Consider the following 13,079-nt stretch of genomic DNA (forward strand, 5'->3'; position numbering starts at 1 on the left):
GAAGACGCATGGTAATTAACAAATCACGAGACTTAAAAAATGAATATGTGCTTCACAATGCGCAGATCTGGTAAATGACCCATCTACCTTTGTTGAAATCTAAGTCAAATAACTACGTATTAAGATATATGCTACGTCTGTTAGTATAGGGAAATACTGACACGTAAAGTGAGCACTTACATGTAGAAGAAGCCAACCTCAGACTTTCGGCACTTTTTGAAGATACTCCTAACTGCAATACCATTGCTACGAGAAAGGAAAAATGAAATATGAGCCAAATAGGAATTGATTAGGCATTTAACGAGTTATCCAAAGGATTTTCTTGCACAGGACACCAGCTAGAAATCTGTGACATGCGCAGTAGTCATCAGCTTCAGTGTTACAAGCTTAAAGGAACAGTATCCCGTTACTGCGCATGCACCAAACTTTGATTTTTGGACAGGATGTCGCGAAATCAAAAGATGCGAGGAGAGTAAGAGAACCTTGAAAAATCCGTTTGCATCGTGCTTGACCGGGTTCAATACGACACTAAAACTTCTCAGGATTACAGATCAATGATATATGGTTCCTGTTAAGTTTCGATTTGGGCAAAATCTGGATTTTTTGGCGTTACTTTTATTACCGTTGGCCGGAGGACCAAAAGATTGGAAGCACTTTGATGCCGATTGAAGGCTTATTTCTTCTGCTAGCTTCCATACCAGCTCAGATAATTGTGAAAGGAATACGCAGAAATGAAACGGCAACAATAAAGACTGTAAGAAAGAAAGACATTGATCTGACTGAGGAGGTCTTGTGGAGGGGAGCTTCGTGAAGCAGAATGTTTTGCAAAGACGCGTTAGTAAACTTTTTTAAATGAATCTCCCTAACGGGCTACAAAATCAAACAAACAGGCGCTACATGTTTAGAAAAACAAGTGCCATGAAATCATAATATAATTTTTGACTAACCTTTCTGATAATTCATAGCGTTGAGATTGCATTTTTATTTATGTCTTTCAAACGTTTGAGGCTAGAACGCAAGCAAATCAGGCAGATATTACTAGACTTGGAACAACTGACCTCTGACACGAGTTTCAAATTAGAAAATATGTTTTCAAAGCGAGCGGAACGAGATTTTCGGGTCGCGAGGCGGCCCAGCTAGCGATAAAATCGCGATAAGTCTTCGAACCGCGAGCCAAATTTTTATATAAGACCAAAGACTTCTTTCAAAGTCTAAACTATTACTTGAGAATATAAACAACAAAACTCTGTCGGCGGTGCGGTCCGGAAGGAAATCTTGTCGAGTCAATATGACAGTTCTAGTGTCTTTTGAAGAAAAAACAGATGACACTCGCGCGTGCGCATAATCGGACATTGTCCCTTTAAGTTGGAATTTCGTTTAGCAGACAGAGTGAAAAAAACTTAGTGAACGTAGTTACAGGTATGAATTGCGTTGATAATAATTTTTAGAGACGCTTATTTTCAAATTCAGAAAGTGGGTATCCTGTGGCTATTGGTGAAAATAAAGAATGGTGCCCACAGCCACACCCACCAATCGAACAAGTTCAAAAACGTCTGTTTTTTTTTTTCAATGCCCAAGAACAGGTGCAGCGAAGTGCATAAGAAGTATGGGGAAACAAAACCCAATAGATCTCAGGATCTACTCATCTGTCTTCTGCCTGGTGTCAGTTTTGTCACTGACCAGCTTGGTTTCGTCTCAGTTGAGTTACCATGTGGACTCTTTAGTCGACACAAGAACTGCTATGTTGACTTACTCCTACGAACATGAAGGTAGGCTCTATCTTCAATGTGTTCTTCAGAGATCATTCAAATTCGTAGCAAGTCTCACTTCTAGTTATTTCACGGGTAGTTTGTTGACATGTGAAAACTATGATGTGTAACTGCAAGTTTCGAAATGAATGTAGTTTTTATTTGACCATAATAAGATACTAAAACAGTTATTTTGTATGCCCTTATTATTCTGCGACTCCCGACGTTTTTACTAGCTATACTATCCTATAGAAAACAAATAAAGAAGCCTTGACAGTGCTCTGTTCTTTTGCAAAGCACTTTGTAGGAAGCGGCTTGAGCACGAAAGAAGTGTAGGACGAAACAAGAGATGTAGTCGAGTGTTTCTCCCTACTTCTTGAGTGCTCTAGCCGCTTTCTACAAAGTGGTTTGAAACACAACAGGGCACACTCAAGGCTTCTTTATTTGTTTTATGATAAAGAATCCGTCAAATTCCCCACGAATTACTTTCTAATTTTCATAACAAACTTTTAGCTCTGTGTTTTAAACTCTCATAAAGTACACATTTTCAACCAATCAGAGTGAACTTTAATACCATATTTACGCGAATAAGCTCCCAAGCGCTTATTTCAAATTTCAGCTAAAAGGATGGGCGCGCTTACTCTCCAAAGGGAGGTATCGGTCTAGTTACAATTATAGAGGTTTTATACTGACTACTACAACAAATTATTATTTCGGAAACGATAAGCAAGAACCAAGACAGTCACATTCAAGCCGCTGTTGACACCCTAGCAAGCCGTGCGACCGAGGATAAGTTTCAACTAAACGAGACGAAATGCAAAGAACTGCTTATAAACTTTAACACTAACAACCCTACTTCTTTCGATCCAGTTGTTGTTAATGGCATGCCTATTGATTTAGTTACTAGTGCCAAAATACTAGGCCTTAACATCTCCAATGATTTGAAACGGAATTGTCACATTGACTCCATTATTAAGGAAGCTAAAAAGCGCTTGTATAGCTTATCTCAGCTTAAACGCTCTGGTCTAGGTATCCGTGAGTTAGTCCAGTTTTTCTGCACTTGTATTCGTCCGATCACAGAGTACGCGTGTCCTGTCTTTCATGACGGCCTCCCCGTGTACCTCTCCAATGAACTTGAAGGAGTACAATTTAAGCGGGCTATGCGCATCATTTTTCCTCTTTGCTCATACAATGAGGCCTTGGTTGAATCAGGCCTAACTAAACTTTCAGACCGCCGCCAGGAACTAGTTGATAAACTATTTAAGAATGTCTTACAGAACGAACAGAACAAGCTCCATGAACTTTTTCCTGCTCGCAACACATGTACCTTTAACCTAAGAAATGTGCGAAAGTTTAAGCCAGCTTTTAAGACGAACAGGTTTCGTAGTAACGCCCTCATGATCAAGGCTTGAACGGTTTTAGTAGATTTTTAAACCTCTTCTATATATATTTTTAGAACATATATATAGTGTCCTTATTTTCAGTTTTAAATCACTTGTAGTCTTTTTAATGTAGTTATCAATATTCAATTTTTTGTAAATAATCGTATAATTCAACTTTTAGTTGCAAACCGGTTATTAATAAACTATCTATCTATCTATCTATCTATCTATCTATCTATCTATCTATCTATCTATCTATCTATCTATCTATCTATCTATCTATCTATCTATCTATCTGTCTATCTATCTATCTAAAACATGAACAGAAAAAACAAAACTATACAATATATACTATTACGATAATAATTATATCATTAAATTAATTAATCAATTAGAGTTTTGGTTAACTCAAGATCTGTGAGGGGGAGGGGAGGAAGGCGCTTATTCGAGGGGGACGCTTATTTGATATAATGGTCTAGTGCGTGGGCGCTTACTTGGGAAAGGGCGCTTTGACGAGGAAATACGGTAAATAACAATCCCTACTATTAACCTACATGTGCTTATATTACTTTTTATCATTACAAATGGCTTCATCCTTTTAACAATTTCAATGTCACTGGTTGCTTTTTGTCTAAAACCCTGCAAAAGTAAGTGTTACAAGTCAGAAATTTGTCAATACTAGGGACAAGACTCTCAGAAGTTTCCCCTCTTTTCAGTGCTGTTCCATTCTACCAAGAGAGAATTCATGAGATTAAATATTTGCCTCTTAATTCGTAACTCTGTCGTGAACCGATCACCATAAATATAAAACTAAATATTTTTGTTTGTTATTGTCAGTTTTTTTAGCAGAGCCAAGTCAATATTCTATGGAGGTCTTTGCTCATTTCAGTGTAAAGAACCAAAATATGAGTAACAGAAAACGATGAATTTGTATTATTAGCAAATACCCTTTCCTATATTCTGAGCCAAGCATCTTGGTAATTCGTTTTTGTAAATAAGGAACAGAAGTGGGCCCAGAATAGAGCATTAGGTCACTCCACAGAAGAAGTTACGAGAAAAACCGTCCATTCAAAATTTCAAAGGTAAATGATCATCAGCGGCAAGCAATTCGAGCAATTATGGTGGACAACAAGGATGTGTTTGTAAACGTGTCAACAGGTTTCGGGAAATCGATAGTTTATCAGATTGCTTATTTTTTTTTAATTAATACCCTTGAGAATTCATATCCTTCAAAGCAATACACATCCCTCAAAGGAAAATTATCATATGCACCGTCAAAATAGCAAATCCGATCCAGGTAAAAGTCGTACACGCCTGGCAAACCCTTTTTTCACCAGGAGCTTTGCTAATAACCTAGAAGAAACGTCTCTTTGAGATTTTAAACATTTTGCTGCTGTTCGATTTAAAGCCTCCATATACAAACTGTGTGACCATGGATTGAGTTGTTAAAAACTGGGAAGTATGTTCGTTTCAAAGCGCCCTGTTTACTCATTGTTTCCAGCCTTGACATCATTATCTTTTCTTTCATGTACCTGCATGCACTGCATCTCATTACCCCCAAAACAAGTTTTTTACGCCCCAAAACAGGTTTTCCCCCTAAACCCATCCCGGTTTACCCCTTGCTGGGAGGCCGCCATTTTGAATAATCCCTTCTAGTCATCCGGGAGATACTACTTCACCCGCTAATTTTGTTTAACTTTTTGTTGTTTCATTCTGTTCATTAAAGCTTCTGCCAAAAATGCGTCCCCGTCAAACAGTTTCCTGAAAACCATAGATGAGGTGGAAAAATCAGTGTATGAAAGCCAGGCTCTTCGGTCATTTTATGTACAATCACCAGCCAGACTAAAGAAGATTGAAAAGATCATCAGATTAGCTGCCAATCAGAGCAACAATCAATTATTCATCCGCCAGTCTCTTGGGCATGCGCTTTACACCGCCAGGGAGATAGAGAAAAAGAAGCCTCGTTTTAAGCGCTGTAGCGTGTGCAGAGATGCAATGAAAAAGTTCATGAAAATGATTGAGAAGGAGATTGGCGAAGAAAAATTTCAGAAGTTTATTGGGACAAAGAACTTGGATAGAGCTACGCTGATGTTTGCTATTGATGACACAGGGAGTATGTCTGATGAAATTCAAGCAGCAAAGGACATCGCTACATACATTGTAGACTACGAGAGACCAAATTTAAAAGTGGATTATATCTTGTCGCCTTTCAATGATCCAGGTATGGAACTGTGAGTTAATTATATGTGGATACTTGTATGTAAATTGGCCACACTTTTTGACTATTTTTGGTAATAGCAAGTAATACTTAAAACTGTACCCCCAATAACCCGATCCTCTGCCTTGTTGGTTGTGGAACTCCTGCCAGTCCTCTCTTGAGAATGCAGACTAGTCGGCCAGCAGTTGGCCGACAAATTTTTGAAGGAGCTGTTCTCCACAATTAAGGCCATTTGCGTCATGGCATCGTTCTATTTCTATGACAAAAACATACCCTATTTTCCCTTTTGGAGGATTCTGATGGTAGCTGTTCTGTAACAGAGAAATTGTATGGATTTTAGGAAAAATATTTAGCAATGAACTGTAGACTGCTGAATGTGACTGAAATTTCAATACTTTATCTTACATCTTCAGAAATAGGGAGGGTTTTTAGAAAGGACGCTGGAAAAGAAAACGGAAAAAGGTTTATTGCAAGAATTAACGAACTTCGTGCGCATGGTGGAGGAGACTGCCCTGAGATGGCCTTTAAAGGAATTATTGAAGCCTTGAAAGCAGGCCCTGTAGAGGACTCTCCCCTGTACGTTTTCACTGATGCTCCACCTAAAGATGCCACACTGGACAACATCGAAGAGGCGAAAAACCATGCGAAAGTGGTGGGTATAAATGTCTACTTTTTTGCAACAAGAGGCTGTGGTGACCCATCGTCTGTAAAGCCATTTGAGGACCTTGCAACGGAAACCTGTGGTCAGGTTTTTGCGCTGCCTAAGAGTAGCTCTGACATCGCCAGGATGAAGAAAGTAGCCAAAGATCTCCTTGGTGGTACAACCTGTTCCGCGAAAGGTGTTGGAAGTTTCTTCGGAAAGAAGCGAAGTGTTTCCCCTTCTGTACACACATTGCTCGTGGATGACACCATGGAAAAAATTATTGTTTCGGTTTCCAGTGAGAACAGTGGTGCAGATATCAACCTAAAAGATCCCCTGGGAAGTTTTGTCACCTCTGGGAAGACCGTGCTGTCCAAAGTGACAATATTTGATGTAAAGAACCCAACACCAGGAATCTGGCAGCTGGCTGTGTCGCCGAAGGCGGGAAAGTACACATATTTGTTCAAAGGATCCAGCAAGACAAATGTGGTGTTCGACTTCATCTTTGTCACTCCACGTCGAACAAGGACGCCCTTTCCCATTCCCTATCCCTTGAAGGGTAAGTTTTCGTTCCTAGTATCATAGGTGACGAATTACTCCTTAATTTTGGCGCGAAATTTCAGCGTTAATTTGTAATTTCACATGTGAAATTACAAAATTGCCATGGCAACCCTTCCGCACGTCACAGTGTCAAGATGGCGCGAAGTTTTAAAACGCCGTGAATGAAGATTTCAGGGCATAAAAAAAGCTTTAGAAACCCTGAACACTCAAGAGAACATCAAGAAGGATTCTAACAGGTATTTTGCCGAAAACGTCAGAAAAATTCTGAACTTTATAAGCCAAATTTAAGGTCTAAACATTTGAGAGAGTTGGAGTTCTCGATCGATACGATCAAGGATAAACATGTCAAAAATCCAAGATTGCTAACGTAATTCGTCACCCATGATATTAACAGGTAATCAAATGGTATACTCGTGAAATAAGGGAATAATGTCACTTGCGTTTTGTCCAAATCCTAATTATTTCCCGAGCCTTTTATCCCTCGCCTAAAGGCTCGGGAAATTATTAGGATTTGGACAAAACGCGCGTGAAATTATTCCCTAATTTCACTCGTCACCATTTGATTACACATACTTATTTGTTAACTCTTCCTGGAGAAGGAGGTGACTTGGACCACTGAAAAGGTGCAACTAGTGAGATAGTTGACGGTTGAGATTTACAACGGGATCATGATCACAGTGCTAGGCCGCCAGCGCTAGGTCAGGGCTTATAATGCACCTGTTTAAGACTTTCTATTATTCGTAAAAATAAAGAACAAAGACAACAACAACAACAACAACAAAACAAATGTGTTTTTTTATGTATAATAGTGTCCAGTAAGAAGCTGGCCTCAACTTATCAACCAATTGAACTAGTGGTACACGGATGCTTTAGTCCCCTTTTTAAAGTTAACTAAATCCAGAAAAGAGGACTAAAACATCCCTATATCACTACTAATTTACGTTTTGGGAACGTACAATGAATACATATTGACAACAAACCCCATAGTTGCCCTCATAGCTCCTCATACACTAAAAACAATTTGACGATCTCTGTATCGCAAAGAAAAATATATAATAATTAAGAACTATAAAAATAGCTCATATATTCCCAATCATTTATTTCTGAATCGGGAGCAGCACACCGCGGTTAAAAACGATGCAAACTGACATTGCAATACTGATTGACACAAACAGTTATTCTCCCAATGTAATCAGGGTTACAGATTCAGGAATCTGGATTCCTGAATCCGGGGCATTTTTGCTGGTGGAATCGGAAATCCGGAGAAACTCTGCTTGTGGAGCCCGGAATCCTGAGCTTTGGAATCTGGAATACAGCTCAAGGAATCCGGAATCCCACTAAGAGTGGAACAGAATCCAGATTCTACTGACAAAAGACTGTAATCCAGTACCTGGAATCCGGAATCCACGGCGTGGAATCTAGAATCCCAGATTGTGTTGGATTCTCTTACATGGGACAAAGTTATCAAAACAAGATCAATCTTAATCATTTTTCAGGGAAAACTGCCCACGTCATTCTGATAGTACGGGGAGCTGAAAAGTTGCAGCCCAGTTCACTAAAACTGAATATCCTAAGCACGGATGGAAGGTCTCTCCACACTACCCCTCTCAAACAAGTTGGGGGAGATGGTGTACATTTCTCAGCCTCCTTTCCTACTCCCGCGGAAGCCTTCAATATGCAGCTTAAAGGGAAGACGAAGAAGAACTTCCAGTTTGAACGCAACTCTCAAAGCACGGTGGAACCAAGCCATGTAGTTGTCAAACTCATGTACGCCCGAAATGAGTTCACTGCCCCAAAATCCAGCTATGAATTCGCCATGTTCTTTATCTTAAACTCCGGGGCTACTGAAAAGTTCACATTTCAAATCAAGGAAACTGTCAACTTCAAGGCCGAGTACTCAGCCTCGCCGATCACTGTTTACCAGAACCGTTACGCTGTCGTCCGCGTCCGTTTCATTGCTAAAAGTTCGGCTGTCGCCGGAAGCGTTGATCAGTTGTTGGTCACTGTGACCGGAGAAACTTCGAAAGTCACTGCCAGGAACATCGTGAGCTTGATGGTTGGCCCTTGAAGCAAGACGGGAACAAATCTTGGGACACTGCGTATCTAGTTGCTGTGCTTTTAACGTTTAGGGTTACAACATTCGGTTTCAATTGAGCCTCTCCTACATATATAAAAAGGACAGATATGTATAAAAGCGTTGGCCCGCTATTTTCTTTTATAGAGAACTGCGAAGGCCCACTGGGGTTGATTGACTGGAAAGAGTTGTTTTTAGTATCGGAGAAAAATTATTATAATACGGTAGACTGCAGTAGTGTGCTAAGTCAGGTTTGGTTGTTGAAGGTTCTATAGCGATATTGATTTAAAGGTCTACTTTAATTTTGAGGATAAGAAGTATGTTAATGCAGGGTTGTGCATGTTTTCAAGGAATGAACGTTTTAGACCGTTTTCGTAATCTATTTTGAAGCCGTTTTAATTTGTAGTTGACAGTTGTATCTAAGAAAAGGAGAGGTTGTAAATAATTTGTGGTTGCTATTGGTTTGCTGATAAATTAAAGATATGCGGCAATTATCGATTGATTTTCACCTTTATTTTCTTCATTCTATGTAATTTTGCAAGCTTGAAAGAGTAACCTTTTATAAATTAGAAAACAGAGTGCAGTTGAACTTATGACAATGGCTTCGCACCCACACATCGTACTGTGGCTACCTCTACGTGACAAAAGTCTGCCCCGGTCAAATCTATGACATGCACAGTAGTCAGTTTCGTTCGATTACACGGCTTAAGTTGGAATTTAATTTAACAGAAAGATTTAGTGAAAGTAGTTCTAGGTATGAATTGTGCTGATCATAAATTTTTAGAGATACTTATGCATGTCCAAATTCAGACGTAGATGTCCAGTGGCCTTCAATGAATGGTGCAAACATGCATTTTCGAAATCTCGGCCCTTGTTTATAGTTGTAGCCTTGTGAGAGAGTGGGCTGTAAGATGACCGATCCAGCAAACTGTTTCGGTTTTCTGTGAAATTGATTTTCGTTTGTTGTCTGTTTCTGTTACTGGTAACCAAGCAGTCCAATGACAGCTACCGTGATTCCTTAGATGAGAGGCACCTCTGAAACCATCGCATGTATTCTACAATCTTACAATATACGCGTTGCACATAAGTCGTTAGCCCCTTTAAGACGACTGTTAACGAATTTTATTTTAAGACTAAGACAGACCGGAGGACAGACAGGGAGCAGTATACAAGATCAAATGCCGCATGCGACTGCCAGGCCAGGTACATTGGTGAAACCGGCAGAAACCATCAGCATGCGACTGACGGAACACAAACGAGCGACCAGAAAAGGTAATTTCAACAATCACAAAGCTGAACACCATCTACAGACAACCATCACATTCACTGGCCAAATAAATTACACATGATCCAGACTACCTATTAGTTATAATCCTTTAAAAAGAACGTTTGGAAATGGAAGTGGAAAAAAGTTAATTGCAATGATTAAAGAACTCCTTGCAAATGGTGGGGGTGAGAGCCACTGAAATGACTTTCCTATAAATTTATGAAGACTTTGAATTCAGGCCCTGAAAATCACTCTCCCCAGTACATTGTCACTATTACCTGTCACTTGTCACTTTTATCTTTTACTGTCACCTAAACATGTTAGGCTGGACAATATCGAGAGGGTAGCCTGCGTGGAGGCGCAAAAAAGGGGAGGAAGGTGAAGAAAAGCGTGGAAGGGGCATATAAGGGGAGGGAGAAGGAGAAAAGAGTGGCAGCGTGGCAGGCGCAAAAAAGGGAAGGGGAAAGGGGAAGAAAAGCGCGAAAGGGAACTCCTCTCCCTTCTTTCCCCTTTCCTTTCAACCCCTGCCATGCAGGCTGTGCGAAGGCGACAAACCGTGCAAAGTGAATAGCCTAAGCCCCAGCTGAAGGCATCTCCAAACAACCTCTGTCAAACAAGCTGAAAAAGATGGTGTAAATTTCTCATGCAGCCTCCTTTCTTACTTCTGCAGTACCACGCAGCTCTCAAAGCACGGTGGAAACAAGCTGCTTTGTAGTTGTCAAAGTCCTGTACGCTGAAAATGAGTTCAATGCGCCAAAATTCGGATATGAATTCGCCATATTCTTTCGAGTCCTAAACCTTGAGGCTACTGAAGAGTTACACTTTAGAATTAAGGGAAAAGCAATTGCGAGGTCCGGTACTCCGGAGCCTCGCCGAACCTGTTTATCAGAACCACTCAGCTGTCGTTCCCTCCCGTATCACAACTTAAAGTTCGGCTGTCCCTGAAAGCATTTTTTATTTATTTATTTTGTTTGTTTGGGCACTCACACTACATAATATTAAACACATTGAACAAAAGTTGTTAATTAAACTGTAAACCAATGTGACAAGGAAACCTAACGAAGCTGGGAGCTTATATTGATAGGCTTCCTTGAACTAGATTACTAATTACCTGCTTGAGTACAGAGCTGGTACAGAAAACTTAAAACTTCAGCGACAGTCGATCGAATGACTATCAATGAAAACATTTTTCAGAATTTTTCTTTATAAAAACAAACAAGGAAGAAGAGCTGGTCAGTGACATAGGCAACGAATTCCAGATTGTTAGTCCTCGATAAAGGATACTGAACTGCTCAATGTTCGTGTTCAGGCAAAATTGAGGTCTGTCAGTACTGAGAGGCTAGTAAAATTTCATCGTGGTGAACCCGATTACTACTTAAAAGAAGTTACGAAAGTTATTACGCAGACCAGTATGGTGATACGAATACATAAAAGTAACATGCAATGCTGTATATGCCAAGGACTTTAAGTTGGCTAAATATAAGGGCGCGGTATTTGTTAGATAGCGAGCTTTTGCTATGCGTCGCTCTATGCACTTTTGCAAAAGGTAAATACAATTTAGGTTAGAGTAACAGATGGAAGACCAGGCAACATTACAGTACATTAGGTAGGGACATACTGGTGAGTAATGTAAGGTCAGCAACGTTTTGGATGATAGATAAAAGGAGGCTTTCGCAATAATCCCCATAGTTTTCGAGGATTTTTTTAGAAACGGGGCTAACGGAGTTTTTCCAGTGATCAATAATAACACCTACGAATTTAGTGTCCACGACTAATTTCTGCTTGATCACAATATTTTCCCCAGAGGAACACCAGCATTAATTTTCTTTTTCCTTGGATGAAAAATCATAGAGTTCGTTTTAGTCAAGTTTAGAGATGACTTATTCGCTTTAAGCCAAGTAACTATTTTGCAAGTTCAATAGAAATAAGATGGTCGGTATCCCTTTGGAACAAAAAAGTTTTGTATCATCAGCAAAGGGTAAAGACCAGTAAAGATTGAGTCAGGCTAGAGACATAACGAAGAGGTAAGTAATTATCCGAAAAGGTCCAAGGATTGTGGGACGCCACATGAAATTCTTCTCTAGTAAGATCGGCTGGGCCCAAACTGGACGAATTGAGTCCGATCCTCAAGATAGCTTTTAATCCACGACAAAGCAGTCTCCCGAATACCATACATAGTGTTGCAGTTTTGGGCACATTGGTATCATTGATTTGTTGGTCACTGTGGCTGCAAAAAACTTCGAAAATCATTGACAGTGACATCTTGAGCCTGATATTTACCCTTGATCCTTCTAAGAAGCAAGAAATGGAACCGGAAAACTTGGGACATTGCATATCTAATTGCTGTTCTTTTTACATGCAGTTTTTAAACATAACGTGGTTGCCAAAAAAACTCGAATGATTTAACCCTTGGTGGGCGCCGTCTAAAACTGGCTTGGTTCCCGGATAAAGAGAAAAACGCCTGTAATGAGAATTATTTATCCAGTTTAAATAAGTTCCTTTTTTATTTCCAGCAGCTACACTACGTGTCCGAAAAATAAGACTAGGATAAAAAGAAAAAAATATGCCATTTTCTAAATGAAAGGAGGCCAAAAATCTTTCATCGTGTCTCGGACTCTCAGTGACTTTTTAGTCTATTGTCGAATGATTTGATTTTTATTATTATTGATGGCGTAGAGGACAAAAAAAACAGTTCTCTAAATAAAGTAAATCATGGCCCTAATTCCTAGTTGAAAGTCAGGTCATGACGGAACTTAAGCAACCACGAAGGCGACTGCATCACAAATGGAACGTTTTTTTTTTTTAAAGTGAATTCCGGCTGTTTCAAACTTCAGCACTCTTTCTCCTTGTAATTCAAGTTATTATGATGTTGGCAAATTTTTCTGGAGTTGAATTACAACGAAATGTTTCTAAGTTCAGAAAAAGAAGTAGAAAATCACTATTTTGTGTTCGCGTCCTCGATCGATAAAACGTGAAATTAGGAAGTTTCACGTCGTTTTCGTTCATCGACGGTAAACAATAATACCCAAAAAGGTGTTCTGCACATGCAAAGTTAAGGTTTTGCTAGTCATCAAAACCTATTGCTTTAAGTTGAAGTTCTCGTTGCCGTCGCCCTCGTGATTAGGGAGCTTTAGCAACGACGACGGCGACGGCAACTAGGACGTCAAAAAAGCAATCGGTTTATTACGC

At 39.7% G+C, this 13,079-nt stretch overlaps 1 protein-coding gene across 1 annotated transcript; it reads left to right on the plus strand.

Moving 5' to 3' along the window:
- The first annotated feature begins 1,401 nt into the window (after window positions 1-1,401).
- Window positions 1,402-9,099, plus strand: LOC140938826 (von Willebrand factor A domain-containing protein 7-like). Its single transcript, XM_073388355.1, has 5 exons — window positions 1,402-1,419; window positions 1,579-1,769; window positions 4,857-5,351; window positions 5,762-6,547; window positions 8,046-9,099. Exons 2-5 carry the CDS (start codon window positions 1,607-1,609, stop codon window positions 8,615-8,617), a joined length of 2,016 nt encoding a protein of 671 aa, XP_073244456.1. The 5' UTR covers window positions 1,402-1,419; window positions 1,579-1,606; the 3' UTR covers window positions 8,618-9,099.
- The last annotated feature ends 3,980 nt before the right edge of the window (window positions 9,100-13,079 follow it).

Source organism: Porites lutea, chromosome 5, assembly GCF_958299795.1.
Source record: "Porites lutea chromosome 5, jaPorLute2.1, whole genome shotgun sequence".
Lineage (NCBI taxonomy): Eukaryota > Metazoa > Cnidaria > Anthozoa > Scleractinia > Poritidae > Porites > Porites lutea.

What these genes read in the sequence shown, in the direction of transcription:
- LOC140938826 (XM_073388355.1), top strand. Translation starts at nt 1,607, where the DNA reads ATGGGGAAACAAAACCCAATAGATCTCAGGATCTACTCATCTGTCTTC. An exon ending in GTCGCCTTTCAATGATCCAG is followed by an intron (nt 5,352 to 5,761) that starts GTATGGAACTGT and finishes TTACATCTTCAG; the next exon opens with AAATAGGGAGGGTTTTTAGA. An exon ending in CATTCCCTATCCCTTGAAGG is followed by an intron (nt 6,548 to 8,045) that starts GTAAGTTTTCGT and finishes ATCATTTTTCAG; the next exon opens with GGAAAACTGCCCACGTCATT.